The sequence below is a fragment of the Cricetulus griseus genome, chromosome 7 (assembly GCF_003668045.3).
Source record: "Cricetulus griseus strain 17A/GY chromosome 7, alternate assembly CriGri-PICRH-1.0, whole genome shotgun sequence".
NCBI lineage: Eukaryota > Metazoa > Chordata > Mammalia > Rodentia > Cricetidae > Cricetulus > Cricetulus griseus.
The window spans coordinates 106,967,406-106,988,386 of record NC_048600.1 but is presented as its reverse complement, the minus strand read 5'-3'; the positions used below and the strand labels follow the sequence as shown (position 1 = coordinate 106,988,386).

At 39.7% G+C, this 20,981-nt stretch overlaps 1 protein-coding gene across 5 annotated transcripts in view; it reads right to left on the bottom strand.

Moving 5' to 3' along the window:
* The window catches only part of Spag9 (sperm associated antigen 9), a 127,182-nt gene that overhangs the window by 55,191 nt on the left and 51,010 nt on the right, over positions 1 to 20,981 (bottom strand). For 3 of the 5 annotated variants that reach the window (XM_027424322.2, XM_027424323.1, XM_035448078.1), the window contains 4 exons: positions 19,926 to 20,076; positions 9,134 to 9,175; positions 4,719 to 4,926; positions 3,615 to 3,714 (listed from right to left, as the gene is read on the bottom strand). In XM_027424322.2, the coding sequence (XP_027280123.1) occupies positions 3,615 to 3,714; positions 4,719 to 4,926; positions 9,134 to 9,175; positions 19,926 to 20,076 (501 nt within the window). The remainder of the gene's footprint in view (positions 1 to 3,614; positions 3,715 to 4,718; positions 4,927 to 9,133; positions 9,176 to 19,925; positions 20,077 to 20,981) is intronic. The other 2 variants (XM_027424324.1, XM_027424325.1) reach the window with 1 other exon arrangement.

Genomic DNA, 20,981 nt, shown 5'->3' with positions numbered 1-20,981 from the left:
ATGCAACCACCACTGCAAATCCACTGGTGGAACAAGATGCCACTACAATGTGAGGATGAGTTCAGTGATAGATTACCTGCCTAGCATGTATGAGAACTCAGGTTCAATTCTCAGTACTTAACAGAGAAGAAAAGATGCCAAGTGAAACTGAACTTGGTATAACCAGAATTTAAGAGGCTAAGGTAGGAGAATCATCAATGCAAGGCTGGCCAGGGTTTTATTGCACGATCTGTGTCATAAAACCAAACCAAACCAACTGAACTCTGTGACAAGGAAGCAGTACTGTCACAATTCTCAAAGTGTTTTCTAACCTGCAGTTGAGTATCTAACCAAACTACCAAACAATGAAGCATGTCTACAAATGATATCTGTCATATTTAATTTCAGTCCTCAAAAATTACTGCTCATGCACCCTTCAAAGATCCAGAAAGCTAGGAACTCTGTAGAAATAAAAGCATATATCAAAAAGCAGATGGCATGGGACACAGGAAATAAAGGTGAAGATATTCCCAGGTATTGTGGGCATAAGGCAATATGGTAGAGGTCTCCATATGCCAAGGAGAGGAAAATAAAGTAACAACCAATGTGGGCCAATCAGTGTCCTTTAGTGTATGTGGTACTTTGCCAGGTCTTTCATGCAAGCCCCATCCATCCCTCCCTTTGCATTACAGTGAGTTTTAGTATTTCTGCCTGGTAGTTTGAAATAATAGTCAGGTTATAGGGAATAAAGAAGAAAAAAAAATGCATGGAAGACTCAAACCCATTATACATAGGACTTTGTTTTTGGGAAACTCCTGCAGAGCTTGTGCTAGTACATAACAAAGAGCCTTGTGTCCTGTTTCTTTGTAGAGAAGGACTGAAACAGCAGAACTAGGTAAATACCATATGAGAAAGGAACTAGAAGGCTGAGGTGCGGCAGAGTTTTGAAAAACAAGTAGATTTGGAGTTTGGTCATGAGGATCTTATACTTAGGAAATGCATTGTCTGTAAATGTTAGTGATAAGTTCATGGAACACTGTAAAAAGGAAACAAATTTAACCTCTCAACATTGCACCAGTTCCAGGAAAACACAAAGCATCAAAAGAAATTTATTTTATGGCTAAGTTGTAATACTTGTATAGTCATACTAATATCAATAATAAATTCTAATTTAACTAAAATTAAGATATAATAAAATTTAGAAAATGAAAAGATGGATGGTGCTAAGTGCAATCCCTAGCCCTGTTATAATAGAAGTCTTTCTCTGTCTAGGGTTATTCTTATCCTGGGGCCCAAGCATTTAATCATTATGTCATAGTACTCAATGTTTAGTAGGAATTTATAAATAATGCATGTTTGTGGCTATGGTGGTTTGAAAGAAAATGGCCCCTAGGAGAGAGGCACTATTAGGAGGTGTGGACTTGTTGGAGAAATGTGTCACTGTGGAGGCTAGCTTTGAGGTCATATGTATGCTCAAACCATGCCCAGTGAGATACTTCATTTCCTGTTGTCTGCAGAATGTAGAACTCTCAGTTCCAGCATCATGTCTGTTATTCTTTTGCTTAAATTAGAAATAAAGAAGAGGAGGCACAAGATGGGACGCAAGACTAAGAGACATATTAGACATGTTAACCAGTTTAATATAGGCCCGGCAGAGTAGGGAGACTAAAGGAGAAGAGAAATAGGGTTAATAGCTGACCACCATGGCTGGTTGCCATAGTGTAAATGGGCAGTGGTCTGTCTTTTAAAGGGGTCCTTTGCACCTGCATGAAGACTTAGTTCCCATGGAACCCTGGGCTGACCAGGGTACTACCTGTTCTGCTAGGTAACAGGGGCAGGCAAGCATAATGCCTGAACCTTTCAATTCCACCTTTACTTATTATTAAAAGAAGATGGGGTGTTAGACATGGCAGATTAAGGAATAAGGGCATTAAATTCTCAAGATTGCTTCCTGCTGACATGGGGGGCGTTGACCATCTCTGGGGGACCTGGGAAGGTTAGGGTGCTTTGGGTGCCAAATGTTAGATTTTTGTTTAAATTAGAAATAAAAGAAAAAGGAGGCGCAAGATGAGACATGTGACTATCAGACATATTAAGCAGTTTATTATAATGCCCGGCAGAGTAGGGAGACTAAGAAGAGCAACATGGTTAATGGCTGACCGCCATGGCCGGTCGCCATAGAGAGAGAGAGAATGCATAGGTGGGAGAAGAGCAGAGCAGAGAGCAGAGACAGGGACAGTAGAGAGAGTAGAGAGAGAGTAAATGGGTAGGGGTCTGTCTTCTAAAGGGGTCCTTTGCACCTGCGTGCAGACTTAGTTCCCAAAGAACCCTGGGCTGACCAGGGTACTGCCTGTTTCGCCAGGTAACAGGGGCAGGCCAGCATAATGCCTGAACCTTTCAATGTCTGCCTGCAAGCCTCCATGCTTCCCACCATGATGGTAATGGACTAACCTCTGAAACTGTTAGCCATCACAATTAAATGTTTTCTTTATAAGAGTTACTGTGGTCATGTTATCTCTTCACAGCAACAGAAACTCTAAGACAATGGCCACTATTCATTAAAGGTAAATCTGTTAAGGAAACTCAAAGCTAAGTTCTAATCAAAATATTTTGGATAACCTTGATTATAACAATACCTGGCCTGATTCCCATGTAATTCCCTAATAATGAAGTAATTGCAGTTCTAAACAGAACGTGTACTATATTTGTGAGAAAAAAACAAAGTTTGTTCAAATTTTTTACTAACTCCACTTTTCTTTGTTTCCACAGGCCACAGGAATTACTTCTTGGCTCTTTCCTCCTTCATCTGCTATTGTGTGATATGTCTCCTCCAGAACTAGGTAACACCAGTGCTATTAAGAGAGGGGCTTTAAGGGGGTAATTAGGCCACAGGGCTTCTCTCTAGTGAGACTGACGTAAGGTCCCTTGGAAGAGACACTTCACATACAACATTTAGTCTGTTCTTCTGCCTTGTACCATGAAAGAATACCACACATCCTCTCCTCCAAGGGATCCAGCAAGAAGACATCATCCTGAAAACAGACAGTAGCCCACACTGGACAACTGAACCAGCAGGGCTGGTTCCTTGAACTTCCTAGCTTGAGAATTATGAGAAGATAAATGTTCTTCATATATGAATCAGTATTATTTATTTTTGCAGCAACACAGACAAATACATCATCCTAATTGTGTCTTAATTCCTAATTCTGCCAGATGGATGTCCCCCAAAATAAAAAACACAAATAATATGCAGCTTCAAAGGCAGAAACAATTTTACAGTACCAATATTTCTTTAGCACAATATGAACTGATCTTGTTTAGTCAGAAACAAGATCAGAATGCTAATCAGGCTGGGCAGTGGTGGCACTTGCCTTTATTTAATACCAGCACTTGGGAGGCAGAGGCAGGCAGATCTCTGTGAGTTCGAGTCCAGACTGGTCTACAGAGTGAATTCCAGGACAGGCTCCAAAGCTACGAAGAGAAACTGTGTCTCAAAAGAATCAAACCAAAATAAAACAAAACCAAACAAACAAATAACCAAACAAGCAAAAAAACAGAATGCTAATCAAAATGAAAAAAAAAAAAAAAAAAGAAAGAAGAAAGAAAGACAATCATGGAATGTGACATTTTAGTACCTTGAACCTTTATATCCACTGAGGTCTTTGTCCATATCCAATTCAGGAGTGGATTCAATGATTGCTTGAACTTCTGATTTCTCTTCATTTTCAACAGAGTCTAAAGGTAGAATATAATGAAATAAATGCATATATTCTCTTGCCTTTATGGTTTTAAATATAACTAGTGAATGGCCATTTTTGAAAACTGTACTCTAGGAATCATGAGGTTAGACAATATACTGAGTTAACAGTATATCTGCAGAGCTAGTAATAACCAAAACTAGTGTTTTCATCTGTAGTTCTGAGACACACAGTACAACATATCATAGGGACTGATACCATTCTTATTTGAGGGGGATGCCAACTGCCCAAGATAGTGGTTCATGACTGTAATCTCAGCACAAGGGAAGTAGAGACAGGAAGTTCAGGAGCTGAATGAAGGTCACGCCTGGCCATACAGTGAGCTTGAGGCCAGCCTAGGCTACATTATACTATCTCAAAAAAGCAAAACAGACAAACAAACAATAAATAAATGGGGTGGTGGTATTGGCATGATTTACACATGCCTGTAGTCCCAGATATTCAGAAGCTAAGGCATGAGGAACACTTAGTTCAAAGCTACAACATAGTGAGACTCTATCATAAGCAAACAAACCTATTTAAGGGGATGAAACACAATAGACTATCATATTAAGGTAGAGGACAGGAAATGGTACCTTACTATTTTTTTAAAGATTTTATTTATTATGCATACAATGTTCTGCCTGCATGTATGCCTGCAGGCCGGAAGAGGGCACCAGATCTCATTACAAATGGTTGTGAGTCACCATGTGGTTGCTGGGAATTGAACTCAGGACCTCTGGAAGAGCAGCCAGTGCTCTTAACCTCTGAGCCATCTCTCCAGCCCACCTTACTATTTTTAAGCTCTCTTCTTAGCACTAACATTTTTCTCTCCAAAACTTGGTGTAAGCATTACTTCTTTTAAACTTATTTACAACTGAACATAAGAAATTATTTATTTTATATATTTAGAGCAGGTAATACCTCTAAGATGTATTTTCTCATACTTGTATTATGAAAGCTGACTGAGTATTTTGCTATTAAGAACTTAGAGTCACTTACCTGTAGATACATTCCTAGTCTCTTGGCCAACCTGTACTTCTATGTGTTTGCTTATCTCTGGTTTATTTGGTGTATCTGTGCCTTTTACAAGTCCTTCATTATCTTCCTTTGAGGGAGTATCAGGAGGAATTGCTGACACATCTGAATTTGCTGTTGAAGCTGGAGTAGTAGCTTTAGATCCACCTTGACTAATATCAGAAAGTTCATCCTATAAATAAAACCAATTAAGAAGAAAATTTTAAAGCAATTAATTTATTCTAAAATACCTCAAATATACATTAAGAAATAAATTTGCCCAAAGTTGTATTTAAAAAAACAAAAATCAAAAAACAAAGAAAGCATCAGTGATACTAGACTATCTAGAAATAACTGGGTTTTTTGTTGTTGCTCTTCCTTCCTTCCTTCCTTCCTTCCTTCCTTCCTTCCTTCCTTCCTTCCTTCCTTCCTTTTTTTCTGAGACAGGGCTTCTCTGTGTAATAGTTCTAGCTATCCTGGAACTCACCTTGTAGACCAGCTGGCCTCGAACTCAGAGATCCACTTGCCTCTGCCTCCTTAGTTCTGGAATTAAAGGCATGTGCTACAACTGCCTGGCTATACAACTGATCTTTTTAAAAAGAAAAAAGTTTTTTTTTAAAAGACAAACATGAGATTTTTATAGATAGACAATTTGAAAATAAAAGATTGAAATTGTGGGGTGTGTATACCAGTGCTTACCTAACACATGGGACCCTAGGTTTAATCCCTAGCACCACACACATTGTTTGAGAGCACCAAAATAAGAGAAATTCATCTATTTTTAGTAAATCTATACAACAAAATACTGTGCACTATGTTGCACGTGAAAACTGCATCGTAAGGCTGGGTAGTGGTGGTGAATGCCTTTAATATCAGCACTTGGGAGGCAGAGGCAGGTGGATCTCTGTGAGTTTAAGGCCAGCCTGGTCTACAAAGGGAATTGCATGACAGTCAGGGCTGTTACACAGAGAAACAAAAAACAAAAACCTGTGTTGTAGCATCCAAGCATAGTGACTCATGCCTATAATCATGGCATCCAGGAGACAGAGGTAAAAGGATTGTTTTAAGTTCAAGACTAGCCTGAGCCACATACCTTTAAGAGAGGGTAGACAGAGAGAATAGGGGAAAGGAGAGGGAGACCCCTGTGTTGTAGAGCTGGGGTGTAGTTTGGTGGTAGAGTGATTATCTAAGGTGCATAATGTTTTCAAATCAATTCCCAGCAACACCGAAATCAAGGTTAAAAACAGTGGCTATTTGTTTTTTTCCCTCTTATCATTCTAGCTACAATTCCTTGACTCCCAATGTCTGGTTATTTTTACCTTAAGATATTTCTATCTAGTAATTAAAAAATTCACAATATAAACAGTTTGGCAAAAATCCAGCTCCTGAATACATTTGTGCACCTGAAAGCATAAAATCAAAAAAACAGATAAGAGCCAAACCTGAGAAATAAGCAAGACTTTTCAGGATCCAGGAGAGTGGTGAGTTAAACCCTCCGAAGAAGAACATGGAACACGTCAGAGTTGCCCTGGGCTACCCAATAACCTGAGAGCTAGCTGTAACTTCCACTGCATACTTTCGCCACATAAAAATATCTTACACTCTAAAATAGCTCACTGTGTGGGCTCTACTTCTGTCAGCTGGATCTCAGGGATACATTATGAGCACCGAGGAGACCTTTGCTTTAAATCTGAGGGGGAACATTTTCAAAGGAGGCCATTTTCCTTGGCCTTCCAGACAGTGATGACAAAGTTCCTAAGAAAAGCAAAAAAGCACTTTGACAAGAAGCCAATAATACAATGGTTTGATGCAATGGAGAGCCTCCTGACTCTGCCTCTGCTTCACAGAGTACTGGGATTACAGGTAGAAACTACCTTGTCCAAGCCTAGAGTTTTAGATTGGCAAGACAAAGTTCTGAGTTGTTTTATATTAATATGAACATACTTAACAATACACACAAAATCACAAACTTAAATATGGGAGTTGGGATGGTGTCTTATACTTCTAATCCCAGTACTAGAAAGCTAGAGCAGAAGGATAATGATCTTAAGATCAGTTTGAGCTATAAAGAAATCTTGCCTTAAAACAAACAAAAAACAACAACAAAACAAAACAAAACAAAACAAAAGCCGGGCAGGAGTGGCACACATCTTTAACCCCAGCACTCAGGAGGCAGAGGCAGATTGATCTCTGTGAATTCAAGGCCAGTCTGGTCTAAGATCAAGTTCCAGAACAGCCAAGAACAGTAAGGCTAACAGAGAAACCTGTCTTGAAAATCAAAAAGAAAAAAAAAAGGAAAAACAAAACAAAACAAAAAACAAAGCAGGCAGATATCCTTGATTTTGAGGCCAACTTGATCTACATAGCAAGTTCCAGACCAGCAAAGGCTACACAATGAGACTTTATCCCCAAAATAAATAAATACACACATATATAAAGTAAATGTTGCTGGGCATTGGCGGCGCACGCCTTTAATCCCAGCACTTCGGAGGCAGAGGCAGGCAGATCTCTGTGAGTTCGAGGCCAGCCTGGTCTACAGAGCTAGTTCCAGGACAGGCTCTAAAACAATACAGAGAAACTGTCTTAAAAAAACAAAAAACAAACCAACAAACAAAAAACCCAAAAAACCCAAAACCAAACCAAAACAAAACAAAAAACCAAAAAAAAGTAAATGTTATGTTGTTTTTATTATGAAGTTAAAAAAAATTGTGTCAATACTTTTGTTTTCATTTGGAGAATGGGGTAAAAAGCAATCTGATATCTGTAACATTTCCTACTGGATGTTTTTCTTATCATGCTAATAAGTCTAGAAACTAGAGAGATGGACTAGTAGTTAAGAGTAGTAGCTATTCTTCCCAGCACACATGGCAGCCAATAGCTATCTCTAATTCTAGTTCCAGGGGATCCAATACACGTACCATGGCCTCCATGGGCACAACATGTACTAAACAGATATACATATAGGCAAAATCATATAAAATAAAAATAAATAAATCTTGCCGGGTGTTGGTGGTGCACGACTTAATCCCAGCACTTGGGAGGCAGAGGCAGATGGATCTGTGTGAGTTCGAGGCCAGTCTGGTCCTCAGAGAAACCCTGTCTCGAAAAACCAAATAAATAAATAAATAAATAAATAAATAAATAAATAAATAAATAAATCTTAAACTGGGAATAGTAGTGTACACCTTTAATCCCAGCACCGGCAATGACAATCCAGCCTGGTCTACACAGCAAGTTCTAGGATAGCCAGGGCTACATAGAGAGACCCTGTCTCAAAAAACAAGAACAAACAAACAGGAGGAGGAGGAGGAGAGAGGGAAGAAGGGAGGGACGGAGGGAGGGGAAACAGCTTTTACCAGCCTTTTATTCTCTGTATAAGTATGTGTGCAGCATGTGTTTGTGTATGTGTGAGGATGACAGCTTGGCTCACTGGTCTGGCACACATCAAATAAACTAGACTAGCTGGTCAGTGAGAGAGCCCAAGGGATGGATCTGTCCGCCTATTACTTCCCAGCACTGTCATTACAAATACCCACACACTATCTCCCCAGCCTGCCTGCTTTTCAGATTTAAAGCTTTCAAAATGGATGAAAGTAAACAAGGAACTAGTCCATATGAAATCTTCTTGTAATTTTATGCTGATGTTATTTTCTTACCAAATAAAACTTATCCTTGAAAACAACTGATATACTCTTTTAGTTCGCAACTCTACAGCACAAAAGGCTCTGAGAGTATATATGCATTAAAAAAAAAAAAAAGTTCTGTGCAATGAGACTCCTACAAAAGTCTGTGACTCAAAGGAACATGAACATTCAAAACTTCAGACACAGGTAATTAAAGGAAAGGCAGGAATGCTATAACCTTGAGGATATTTCTGCAAGAGGAAGACCTGATTCACTGGGGGGCCTCCACGGACCTGGGTTAGCTGTGCTCTAGACCATGGACACATAGCACACTGTTTTATAGTTGTTCTGGGAACAAAGTTGAATGGGGCCCTGAGTAGAGCTCAAGAAAATGATTAAGCTGGGGAAGTAGCCCTTGGTAAAAATGGCACCTGGGCTGTTCCCAAGGCTATACAAGCTATGTATACCCCTGCCCTAAATAATGGTGTTCAAAGTTTCTTACCCAGAGTTGGATAAATGGAAGCAGACTGAATTTTTCACAGAATGCACTTACATTTTTTACATTTCAAAATGTTTACTCTGAAGGAGGAGCAAATTATAGTCACAGAAAAGCCCTGGCAACCACTGTAAATTATTTTCTTCTGTATTTCAGAGAGTAACATCAATAGTCTTCCAAACTGAGCATGTGATATCTGGAGGATAGCAGTTTGAGAAAGTAACCAATAGTTAATCTCTTCTGTTTACTTTCTGCAAAATGTTCTGAATCACCATTCTCACCTCCTGTTCTACAGCCTTCAGAGGTTCAGGACTATTGCTGACCTGGGTAGAGGGAAAGATTATAAAAGAAAAAAATACATGTATTTACTAGGTGTTAACAAATCTGTATTTTTGGTTTATACTATTTCTTAGGCTATAACCAACTATTACCTTCTGTGTTTAAAATGAGGGTTTTGAAAGTCAGATACAACAACACTTGCCTGCAGTCCCAGCTCTGGAAAGCTAAGGCAGAAGACTGAAGGCTGAATGCTAACTTGGGCTTCATGGCCACTTCTGGGCCAGCCTTGGAACACAGTGGTGGGACGGTTTACCAAGAAAAAGTACTTGCTGCTAAGTCTGACAACCTGAGTTCAATCCTTAGAACCACATGGCAGAAGGACAGAACCAACTCCTGAAAGTTGTCCTCTGACTCCTACATGCACACACATTTTTTTTTAAATATAAAAGACACTAAGAACTTATCTCAAGAAACAAAAATTATATAGTCAGGCAATGGTGGTGGCGCTCACCCTTAATTCCAGCACTGGGAGGCAGAGGAAGGCAGATCTCTGAGTCCAAGGACAGCCTGGTCTACACAGCGAGTTCCAGAATAGCCAGGGCTACACAGAGAAATCCTGTCTTGAAAAAAAAAATTACAAAAGAGAAAGTTTAGTGTTTCTTTGGTTCTGAACCACTACCACTAAGACTCTAGTTTCATATCTTAACCCATATTTTCTTTACTATTCTTGTTGTTGTTGTTGTTGTTGTGTGTGTGGTGTAAGAGCACACATGTATAGAAGTCTGAGGATAACTTTTTAGTTCTTTCCTCTCACCTTTTTGAGGCAGGGTCTCTGGTATTTCTAATGTTTCCCTGTATACTCTGGCCTAACTAGACCCCAAGCTTCTGAACAGTTATCTCCTATCTCCATTGTAGGATTGCAGGTGTATTACATGGGTTCTGGGGACTGAACTGAGAGTTATCAGGCTTGCATAGTAACTTTACTTGCTGAGCCATCTCATTGCTTTTACCTTACACTTTTTAATGAGTCACTGGTGACAGTTTCTTTACTATTTCTTTAACAGCAGGAAAATCTTCCTGACACCTATGCCAGTCACCATGAAGATCCAACATAGCAACTATTCTAATGTGACACACTTGAAAATGTTTACTATGCCCTTTCTCTTCTCCTCATTACTGAAACTGTTAAATAACACCGAGGAGCAGGGTAGTGGTGGTACATGCCGTTACTCCCAGCACTCAGGAGGCAAAGACAGGCAGATCTCTGTGAATTCCAGGCTAGCCTGGCGTACAGAGTTTCAGGACAGGCTCCAAAGCTACACAGAGAAACCCTGTCTCAAACAAAAATAACAACAACAACAAACAAACAAACAAACAAACAAACAAATAAGAATTAAATAACACCAAGAATCAAAGAATGGCATTTTAAAATTTATTTCTAGCTATAATTTTCCCTCTCAGACTAAATAAATAAATAGATGAGCAAGCAAGCAAACAGGGACTGTCTTCAACCTAGAGCAACCTTAAATTTAAAATATTCTTGGTTTGGAAATTTCTCAAATTCCCCCTCCCACCTGATTTAATTCTTAGGTATGGGATACACTTCTATAACCCTAACATTTAGAAGGTAGATACAGAAGGATCAAGAGTTCAAGGGCAATCTATGCTCCACAGGGAGTTTGAGACCAGTCTGGGCTACATGGGACAGGCCTAAAAAAAAAAAAAAAAAAAAAAAAAAAAAAAAAAAAAAAAAAAAAAAAAAGCTGGTAGAGAAGATTTAACTCTTATTTACATTATTTATATTATTTATCCATAATTGTTAGCCCCTACATCTAATTTTTTTACATTAGAAACTGAATGATTATATAAAATAACATGTATATCCATACTGAACATTATAAAAGTTGGGAAAGTTATATTAAAAAATTAACCTTTGTAGGAAATTAGCAAATTAGCTATCAGAGAAATGAAAAATAAAACTCACTGAGGCCATGCATGGTGGTGCAGGCCCCTAGTCCTAGTTGGAGGCAGAGGACCATTCTGATCTACCCACTAAATTCCAGGCCAGTCAGGAGCACATGGTAACATTCTGCCTCAAATTAAAAAGAAAAAAAAAATTAACTTAGAAATAGAACAACAAAAACTCATGAGATTCCATCTTACTCCAGTTCGAATGGCAATCATTAAGAAAACAAATAACAAATGCTGGGGAGAATGTGAACAAAAGGGAAACTTCCTACTGGTAGGAATGCAAAGTAGCCTAGCCACTGTGGAAATGAGTATAGAGACTCCTCAAAAAACTAAAAATCTGGCCCACGTTGGTGGCACAAACCTTTAGGCAGGCAGATCTCTGTGAGTTCGAGGCCAGGCTGGTCTCCAGAGCGAGTGCCAGGATAGGCTCCAAAGCTACACAGAGAAACCCTGTCTCGAAAAACCAAAAAAAAAAAAAAAAAAAAAAAAAAAAGAAAAAAAACTAAAAATCTTCCACCATATAACCCTACTATACCACTCAGGGGTATTCACTTAAACACTCCAAGATGACACCCCACAGAGACATGTGCACAGCAATGTCTATTGCAGCACTCTGCACAATAGCTGTGGAGCCAACAGAGGTGTTCAACAATAGAGGGATAAGGGAAATGTGGAGCATATTCAAAGGGAAAAAAGGTAACAGGGATTGGAATACAGCTCAGTAGATAAAGTGCTTGACAAGCTAGAGTGAAGATCTGAACGTGAATCCAAGAACCCATGGAAAGAAAGCCAGGCGAGGTAGCAGTGTCTAATCCCGGCCAGTGCTCCTAGCAGAAGCAGAGTACCGGGGAGCTTCAAGACCAGCAGTGAACAAAGATACAACAGAGACTCTCATGCTGAAGCACACACACTCTTGCACTCTCACACACACAAGCATACACATCTCACATACCCATTTAAAAAAGGGTTAAAAAATAGGAGGTGGTCTCTCAACATTAAGTATAAAGACAGTTAGGTATAGTGGCACACACCTTTAATCTCTGCACTAAGAAGGCAAAAAGTGAGCAGATCTGAGTTCAAGATTTACATAGTAAATCTCAGACTGGCCAGAGCAACACAGTGAAACCCCTGTCTAAAGATAAACAAATAAATACTATCAAGAAATAGTGTTATGACCGGCTGAAGAGATTAATAGCCCTGGTTGCTCTTCCAGATGACCAGGGTTTGGTTCCCAACACCCACATGGCAACTCAAAATAGTGGGTAACTCTAGATTTGTGGGATCCAACTTCCTCTTCTGACTTCTACAGGTACCACCTACTTGTATGTACATACAAGTAGGAAGGTATACATACAAGTAGGCAAAGCATTCAAACATATAAAAAAAATTTAAGAACTTTAAGTATGTGCTATCAATATGCTACGCCTGGGCATGGCGGCACAAACTTGAAATTGCAGCTACTCAGGAGGCTGAGGCAAGGCCCTCATTTTTTTTTCTTATTCTGAAAGCTTGTTTGAACATTTAAATATCAATGAGTATTGAATAAGTACATATGTGTCTATGGCATAGAAGACACATATAAAACACTACCACTTTCAAATAGTGTTGTTTATTTAGGTTTTTATTAATTTTAATTCTCAACTTATATAAGCATCTTGGTAACATACAATATAATAAATGTGTAACAAAAGCCAGGCCTGGTACCGTATGCCCACAATCCTGACACTTGGGAAGCTGAGATGGGGGAAAACTTTAAATTCAGGGCCAGCTTGGACACAGTGAGTTCTAGACCAGACTGGACTAGAGTAAGACCTGTCTCAAAAAAAAGAAAAGAAAAGAAAAGAAAAGGAAAGGAAAGGAAAGGAAAGAAAAGAAAAGAAAAGAAAAGAAAAGAAAAGAAAAAAATGTCCACAAAGAAATAATTCTATCTTCTTTTCCCCAAACAAAAGTTTAAATGAGTGATAAGACCAAGTCTATCCTTTTATGATTTCACACCATCATGAGATATGGGTTTTTTTTTCCTGAAGCTATCAAATGGGGATACCTGTATGGGAGAAAATATACAGACAAAACTGTAACTATAGGACAAATTCCTTATATTTTGTCACAAGCAAGAAGAGTATGGAATTATAATGCATAATCTATTTTCTGCTAAAACTCCATTTTTGTTTTTAACTTCTGCTATAAAATTATCTCAAAAATTTTAAAAAAACTTTGTTGAAATTTAAGATAATACATTTCCTTAGGAGGAGGAATAAAGCAGCAGGACTATGGTACAGCTACTATTGAGATTCAAACTTGTGAGGACCAAGGCAACAGGAACAATCCCTGAACTTTACCACACACAGAGGACAGGAACACTCTCAGCAAGAATGCTGGCTCTGTTTAGTTTCCTGCTCTGTATGCTAAGCACATCCCCTGAAGAACCCAGCACACACTGACCTCGGCCTTTACATACCAGCTCCTGCCAGCATCAGCCTCCCACAGTGCTTCTATAGAAGTATTTCACACCATAATTCTGTAAAAGGACTCATCAAAAATTTCCTAAGGAGGTCCAGTCCTTCCAATTACTTAAAATTGTTTTTTTTTTTTCCAGTTCTTAAAAAGTTGTATCCTGCTAACAATCAATATTCCAGAATACTATTCAAGGGAACATGTCTTGGGAATGCATACACACATATTGGAGGGGCAGTTAGAAGCAAATATATTATCTTATTCACGCTCTTTTTTTAGACCTTGCCTGGTTACTCACTATAGCATTGCTTATTAACAACAAAACCTAGCAAAGACGAAGGCATCCCATTCAGAAGACTGGGATTGCTGTCGCCAATGTGACTGATTCCCTTCCCCTGCCCATCTGCTAGGATTCTGATGTATCCATTTTTCTCTACTCTTTTGTGGTCAGTTCTCCTACTGGATTCTTCTAGGCACCCAAAAAACTAGTCTCTCCGATTTGCTTTTCCTTCTACCCTGCCATCCCCACCTCCATCCTTTTTTCTTCTCCTCCTATCACTCTACCTTTCCTGAACAGGCAATTTTCCTTTTATGAGTCACAAGTACTCCTATTATTATCTCTGCACCTCAAACTACTTGAACCTACACCCATCAACCCATAAATTTCCAAATTTGACCCTTCTTCATGTTCTCCTTACTGGCTAAGTAAGGCTCAGACACCTGATGCCTGCCATCTCTACTTGGATCTGCCTTTGCTATTGTTTCAGGAATTGACAATGCAAGTCAGGCTGCTCTGCTGGAGCTCTGACTCTGGAAGATCTGCTTGGTCTGTCCTCTCTTGTTACTGTAGGCCTGACCTGTGCAGAGAAAGGGAGGCAAGAGAAAGCAGTGCTATACTATAGTGCTGAAATTATGATTACCATCTGAGGGACTGTCTTTTTTTGCAAATTCTTCATTTCTTCAAATGTTATTCAGTTAGATGAAAAGGCTTACCGTAGGTTCTCATGATACCCCAGAACCACTTGGGGGGAGGGTAGGAAAAAAAATCCTCACTTGAACATTTTCACTCATTCCTATGCTAAGCACTTCTTCTGTTTTATTTTTTCGAGACAGGGTTTTTCTGTAGTTTTGGAGCCTGTGCAGGAATTCAGAGATCTATCGGCCTCTGCCTCCCCAGTGCTGGGATTAAAGGTGTGCACCACCACCGCCTGGAAAACTTAACACTTCTAACACACGCATGGGCGTGCATGCGTGTGCGAGCGACCCCCCCCCCCCCCCCGCAACAGCTTTGCCTGTTTGGTTTATTTTTACCAATTCACTACAGTAAGAGATTTCAGTTAATGGTAAAATATAAAACTCCTATTTTCCTCCTTGTACCAGTCTCAAATTTTTGATTTATCAATTCAGTGTCTGCAACAGTGTAAGTGGTTCTGAAATAGAATGCCTGAGAACTCAAGACCAGCCCTTGAGGGTAAGGGGATGAGGGAGAGACAGAGTCAGGAGTAAGGCTTCCTAAAAACTGTAGTACTTGGAACAGGTCTTGAAAGGGTATGCTTGTGGTAGTAACTAAAGCAAGGTAAAACATGAATGTGGAAAAATCTGGAAGAAATGCAACTGGATGCAGAAACCTAGAGTTCAGGAAAGGAATCATGGCTGGAGATAAACTTGTGAGCAGCAATGTTCAGTCAAAATGTATAGATACGGAACCTGAACCAACTATTAGGAGAAGCGCAGTATTGGCTCTCTACTGTTTGGAGGACTAAAAGGAAGTGAAACCAACAGAGAAGAGCAAGTAGGAGGTGAGGCCATCCTGCATGAAGGAAACCTTTCAAGAACCTGAATGCACTCAAACTGGGAAATGCTGAAAAAAGGCAAGATGAGGACTGAGAACTTTGTACTAGGTTAGCAAAGAAGGCTATTTGGGGCCAGTTATGTTGGTGCTATAAGAAGATATGCTGCGAAATAATTCTTCTGTACTCTGTGAAAATGTGTTGCTGTCATTGTAATAAAAAGCTGACTGGCTGATAGCTAGGCAGGATTTTAAGGGCAGAGAGAATGCTGGGAAGAAGGGTAGATTCGGAGGAGTCGCCAGGAGACGCAGAGGGAGCAAGACATGCTGGAGGACAGGTAAAGCCATGAGTCACATGGCAATATGTGGATTACTAGAAATGGGTTAATTTAAATTGTAAAAGCTAGTTAGTAACAAGCCTAAGCTATGACTGAGCTTTTATAATTAATAATAAGGCCCATGTCATTACTGGGCAGATGATGGTCCAAATGAAAAGGTTCAACTACAAAGATATGAGAGGAACAAGATGAAGAGAAATTGCTCCTTGAACATTCCCTAGTGTGGTTCCAATATAGAGCCTTGGAATTGTTATCATATCTTCCTCATACAACTATTTCTGTACCATAGTTCCTCTTACTTGCCCACCTCTAGTTATCCAAAAGTAAGCATCTTTCACTACAAATTATTTTCTGGTTTACCTTGCTTCCTCCTTGTTATTATGATTATCGCATATTAATAATATTAAAGATCTGTAACATTTTCATACTTGTATGTATTTTGCATGCATCATGCTCAACATCTCTTCTTTGCTTTCTTTGTCTTTTCTATTAAATCTGCGTGTGTGTGTGTGTGTGTGTGTGTGTGTGTGTGTGTGTGTGTGTGTGCATGTGTACACACATAGCAGTCAAGAGACAACTGGCAGGAGGATTCCATTCTCTCCTTGCATTATATGGATCTCAGGTATCTCATACAATGTCAGGCTTGGTGGAAGGTGCCTTTATTTGATGACCTATCTTGCTGACCCTTATTTTTGCTTTTTGTTTGTTTCGAGTGTTTTTTGTTTTGTTTTGTTTTGCTTTGTTTTTGCTGTTGTTGTTTGGTTTTTTGAGACAGGTCTCTCTATGAGTCAAGTCCTGACTGTCCTAGAATTTACTAGGTATTCTAGCAGCCTCAAATTCAGAGGTCCACCTGCCTCTACCTCCTGAGTGTTGGGATCAAATTCATGAACCACAATGCTGGCTACTTTTTCTTTTTCTTTTAAAGTCAAGGTTCTTACTGGATAGGCCTGCTGGTCTTAGAGTCTCTATGATCAGCCTAGCCTTAAGCTTACAGAGATCTGTCTGCCTCTGCCTCTGCCTCTGCCTCTGCCTCTGCCTCCAAAGTGCTGGGATTAAAGCAAACACCACATCTAGTTTTACTTTTGCTTTCTTAATGGCACATAACAATACTTGAAATTCTATCATTTACTGACTTGTCTATCTCCACTAAAACGTATTAGGAAATATGTAAAAAATAGGCTTGAACAGTTTTTAGGTACATCACTCTCAGAAACCCTCATAATTCTTGTTCACTGTTGACAGATCTCTCACACTAGGAAATTTTCAACAAATCAAATAAGCTCATAACTTTAGCATCATTGGCAAATCTCCTTTGTAGTATTCCTCCAACAATTTTCTATTGCCTCCTGTTACACTGTTTAAAACTCATCATGCAATTTTTCTCACAGAACATTCTCATATATTCATCTTACTTCAAAAAAAGTTGTTCTAGCAAAATTAAAGACTAAATAATTGTGACCTCAATTTCTCTTTTTACAATGAAGTCAAAGCATGACCTCCCTAAACATAGCTAGGTCTTTATCAAAGTTCTCAGGAGAAATGAATGGGAGTTGCAACAACCATGTAAAAAGTTGGGAACAGTGAGTGGTGCACACCAGTAAGTACATCCAGTGCATGAAAACACACACACACACACACACACACACACACACACACACACACACACAAAACATGTATATAGTTTTTTTAAAGACAGGATTTCCTCTGTGTAGTCCTGCTGTCCTGGAACACTCTCTGTAGACCAGACTGGCCTTGAACTTAAGAAATCTGCCTGCCTCTGCCTCCTGAATGCTGGGATTAAAGAGAAACAAACCAAGCCTGATGGTATACACTTAAAATCTCAGCTACTCTGAGGCTAAGGCAAGAAGATCATCACAAGTTCAAGATCAGCTGCATGAATTTAAAGCTTACCTGAGCAATTTAGTGAGATAACTTTCAAAAGAAAAAGGAATGTATATTAGTAAAAGAGGGCTTGCTTATCATGCTCACAACCCACAGTTGATGACTGGTGAGATGGCTCAGTAGGCAGAAGTGCTTGCAGCACAAGCTTAACTACTTGAATTCTATTCCTAGAACCTATGGTAGAAGAAAGAAAAATTCTCAAAAGTTGTCCTCTGACTTCCACAAATGTTCCTTGCTTGACATGAGGGTGCCCCACCACTAACAATAATACCAAAAATAGGGAGGGAGCTAGGAGAATGAGAAGGGGAGAAGAAGAGGGATGCCAAGGACATGAGGGAAGCAGAAAGTATGAGTCAGGGGAAGAATACAGGATAACAAGAAATGGAGATATCATAATAGAGGGAGACATTTTTGGTTTACAGAGAAATCAGGCACTAGAAAACTGTCTGGAGATCTACAAAGATGACACCAGCTAACTATCTCAGCAACGGAGGAGAGGCTACCTTAAATGCCCTCCCTGATTATGGGATTGATGACTGACTTATATCCTTCATCCAGCAGCTGGTGGAAGTAGAAGCAGACACCCATAACTAATCACCGAACTGGAACCCAGATGCAGAGAAGGACCAGTGAAGAGCACAGAGGTCCAGACCAGGCTGGTGAAACCCACAGAAACAGTTGACCTGAACATCTGGGAACTCCTGCTCCCCAGTCTGATAGCTGGAATACCAGCATGGGACTGATCCAGACCCCAGGAACATGGGTTTCTGTGAGGAAACCTCAGAAATCTATGGGACCTCCTGTAGAAGCCCAGTATTTATCCCTAGCATAGTTGTGGACTTTGGGAGCCCATTCCATATAGAGGAATACTCCCTGAGCCAAGACACATGGGGATGGGCCTAGGCCCTATCCCAAAGGATACGATAGACTCTGATGACACCCTGTGGAAGGCCTCACCATCCAGGGGGAGCAGAAAAGATATGTGACAGATAAGGTTTTAGTTGGGGGAGGGGGGGGAGGGGAGGACAGGTGGGAGAAGGGAACTGGGGTTGTCATGTAAAACAATCCTGTTTCTAATTCAAATAAAAAAAGTTGGGAAAAAAATACCAAAAATAGTTAGAATATCTGGGTATAGAGTCTCAAAAGAAGTAACAAACACCAACAGACCCTTAAGTTCCATCCCCAGCACCACAAAAACAAAAATGTAAAAACCAAACACAAACAAAATCCTAATTAGGCCCACAAGTCACTGCACCCTAAATTCTAGATTTGTATTAAGAAATTCTTAGCCGGGCATTGGTGGCACACATCTTTAATCCCAGCACTCGGAAGGCAGAGGCAGGCAGATCTCTGTGAGTTCGAGGCCAGCCTGGTCTCCAGAGCAAGTGCCAGGATAGGCTCCAAAGCTACACAGAGAAACCCTGTCTTGAAAAACCAAAAAAAAAAAAAGAAAAAGAAAAAGAAAAAAATAAAGAAATTCTTGTCATGGTATACTAACCACGATAGTGTTGGCTAGTTTTATGTCAATCTGACACAAGTTAGAGTCATCAGAAAGGAGGGAGCCTAAATGAGTAAATGCCTCTATTAAAATTGGGCTGTAAGCAAGCCTGTAGGGCATTTTCTTAATTAGTGATTGATGCTGGAGGGCCCAGCCCATTATGAGTGGTGCCACCAATGGGCTGGTGGTCCTGGGTTCTATAAGAAAGCAGGCTGAGCAAGCCATGAGGAGTAAGCCAGTAAGCAGCACTCTTCCATGGTCTCTGCATCAGCTCCTGACTCCGGGTTCCTGCCCAGACTTTCTTTGAAAATGAACTGTGATCCATAAACCAAATAAACCCTTTCCTCCCCAAGCTGCTTTGGTCATGGTATTTCAACACAGCAATAGTAACCCTAACTAAAATAAAGATTTAGTTAATAAACAGTATTTGGTTTTGTTTTCCTATATAACTTAAAATTAACTAGCAAAAACATACATCCCTTGGGAAGAGCTCATCTCAAGTTTTGTTCTTTTAAAGATAACTTTCAAATGAAAATGTATATAAACTATTACATTTTCTAAACTTAGACTTTATGTATATGTCTGTGTGGGATGGGATAAGGTGTGAACATGAACCATGGTGGTTGTGTAGAGGCCAGAGAATAATCAGAAGTTGGCTCTCTCCTTCCATCATGTGAATCCTGAAGATTGAACTCAGACTGTCAGGGCTAGGGGCAAGCACTTTCATCCAGTAAGCTATATGGCTAGCCCTAAACTATTATATTTTAATATACTTTGGTTTCTTGCTACTTCTATTTGGATAAGAAAGCTTATAAAATGTAAACTGATAAAATAAAGCTCACCTTCAGGCTGGTATGAGAATGTGGTTGACTTAATTCCTGAAATTTCCACTGCTCTGATCCTGGAGTCTCGCCTCCTTTCTGAGTCTCAGGTGTAAGCAATCCATCTCCAGCAGGTAGTGGGAAAATTCCTAATGATATAGGACGTTCTTTTCTATTTCAAGAGGGAAAGAAATTAAATATTCATTTTAATTTTTTGTCATGACTGTAAATTGGAAGCCTAGGCTATGAACAGACCTGTAATCCCAGCTACTTGGAGATGAGGCAGGAGGATCACAAAGTCCAGGTCTCTACCTGGGTCATAGAAAGCTTAGTCTCATTAGTTTGCAATCAACTCTCCTAAATAATACTGTATGCACTCCTAAATAAATATATACTAATGAGAAAGGACAGCCTAAAAAGTTTACATTAGCCCCAGAAATTAAGAAAAGTGTCGAGAAATTGGACAATGTTTTTTGGTTGACTGGTTTGGGGTTGCTTTGAGACAAAGTTTCAGTAGTTAGTTTACTTTAACCCAGTACTGGAGATGCTCCTGCCTCAGCCTCTGTGTCGGGATTACAGGCACATATCAGAACACCTGCCTCTGCCAGGAAGGTGATGATCTGGTCTGGTGATCATGGTGAAGAGCTGCTGAGTTTTAATTGTGTAGGTTAGTAGTCATGGGATGCAAGCAAAGGCAACTCTCCAATCCCTGTTCCTACTCTCCCTGTTTCCTCAAGCTACAGTTGCTGGGTGTTTTGGATTAGGGTTTTCCCGCCTAGAGGAAAATGAATATACTCTTTGAAACAGGGATACTAATCAATAGTAAAAATTCAAAAGTTTTTTTTTTTTTTTTTTTTTTTTTGTGAAAGTTCTAGTTTTCTACAAACCATGCTATAGTAGTTCCTTTAAGGCAGAGTACAGAGAAGAAAACCACTGCCTGGAAAAAAGAGCAGCTCTTTTCTAAAAGTCTTTCTGTCAGTATTCAGGCATCTGTACTGGCCTGTCCTTGGGGTTCTGACAGGGTACATACTCAGCTGCAGCCACTAAGAGTACCACCTGTGCATATTCACTATGTTC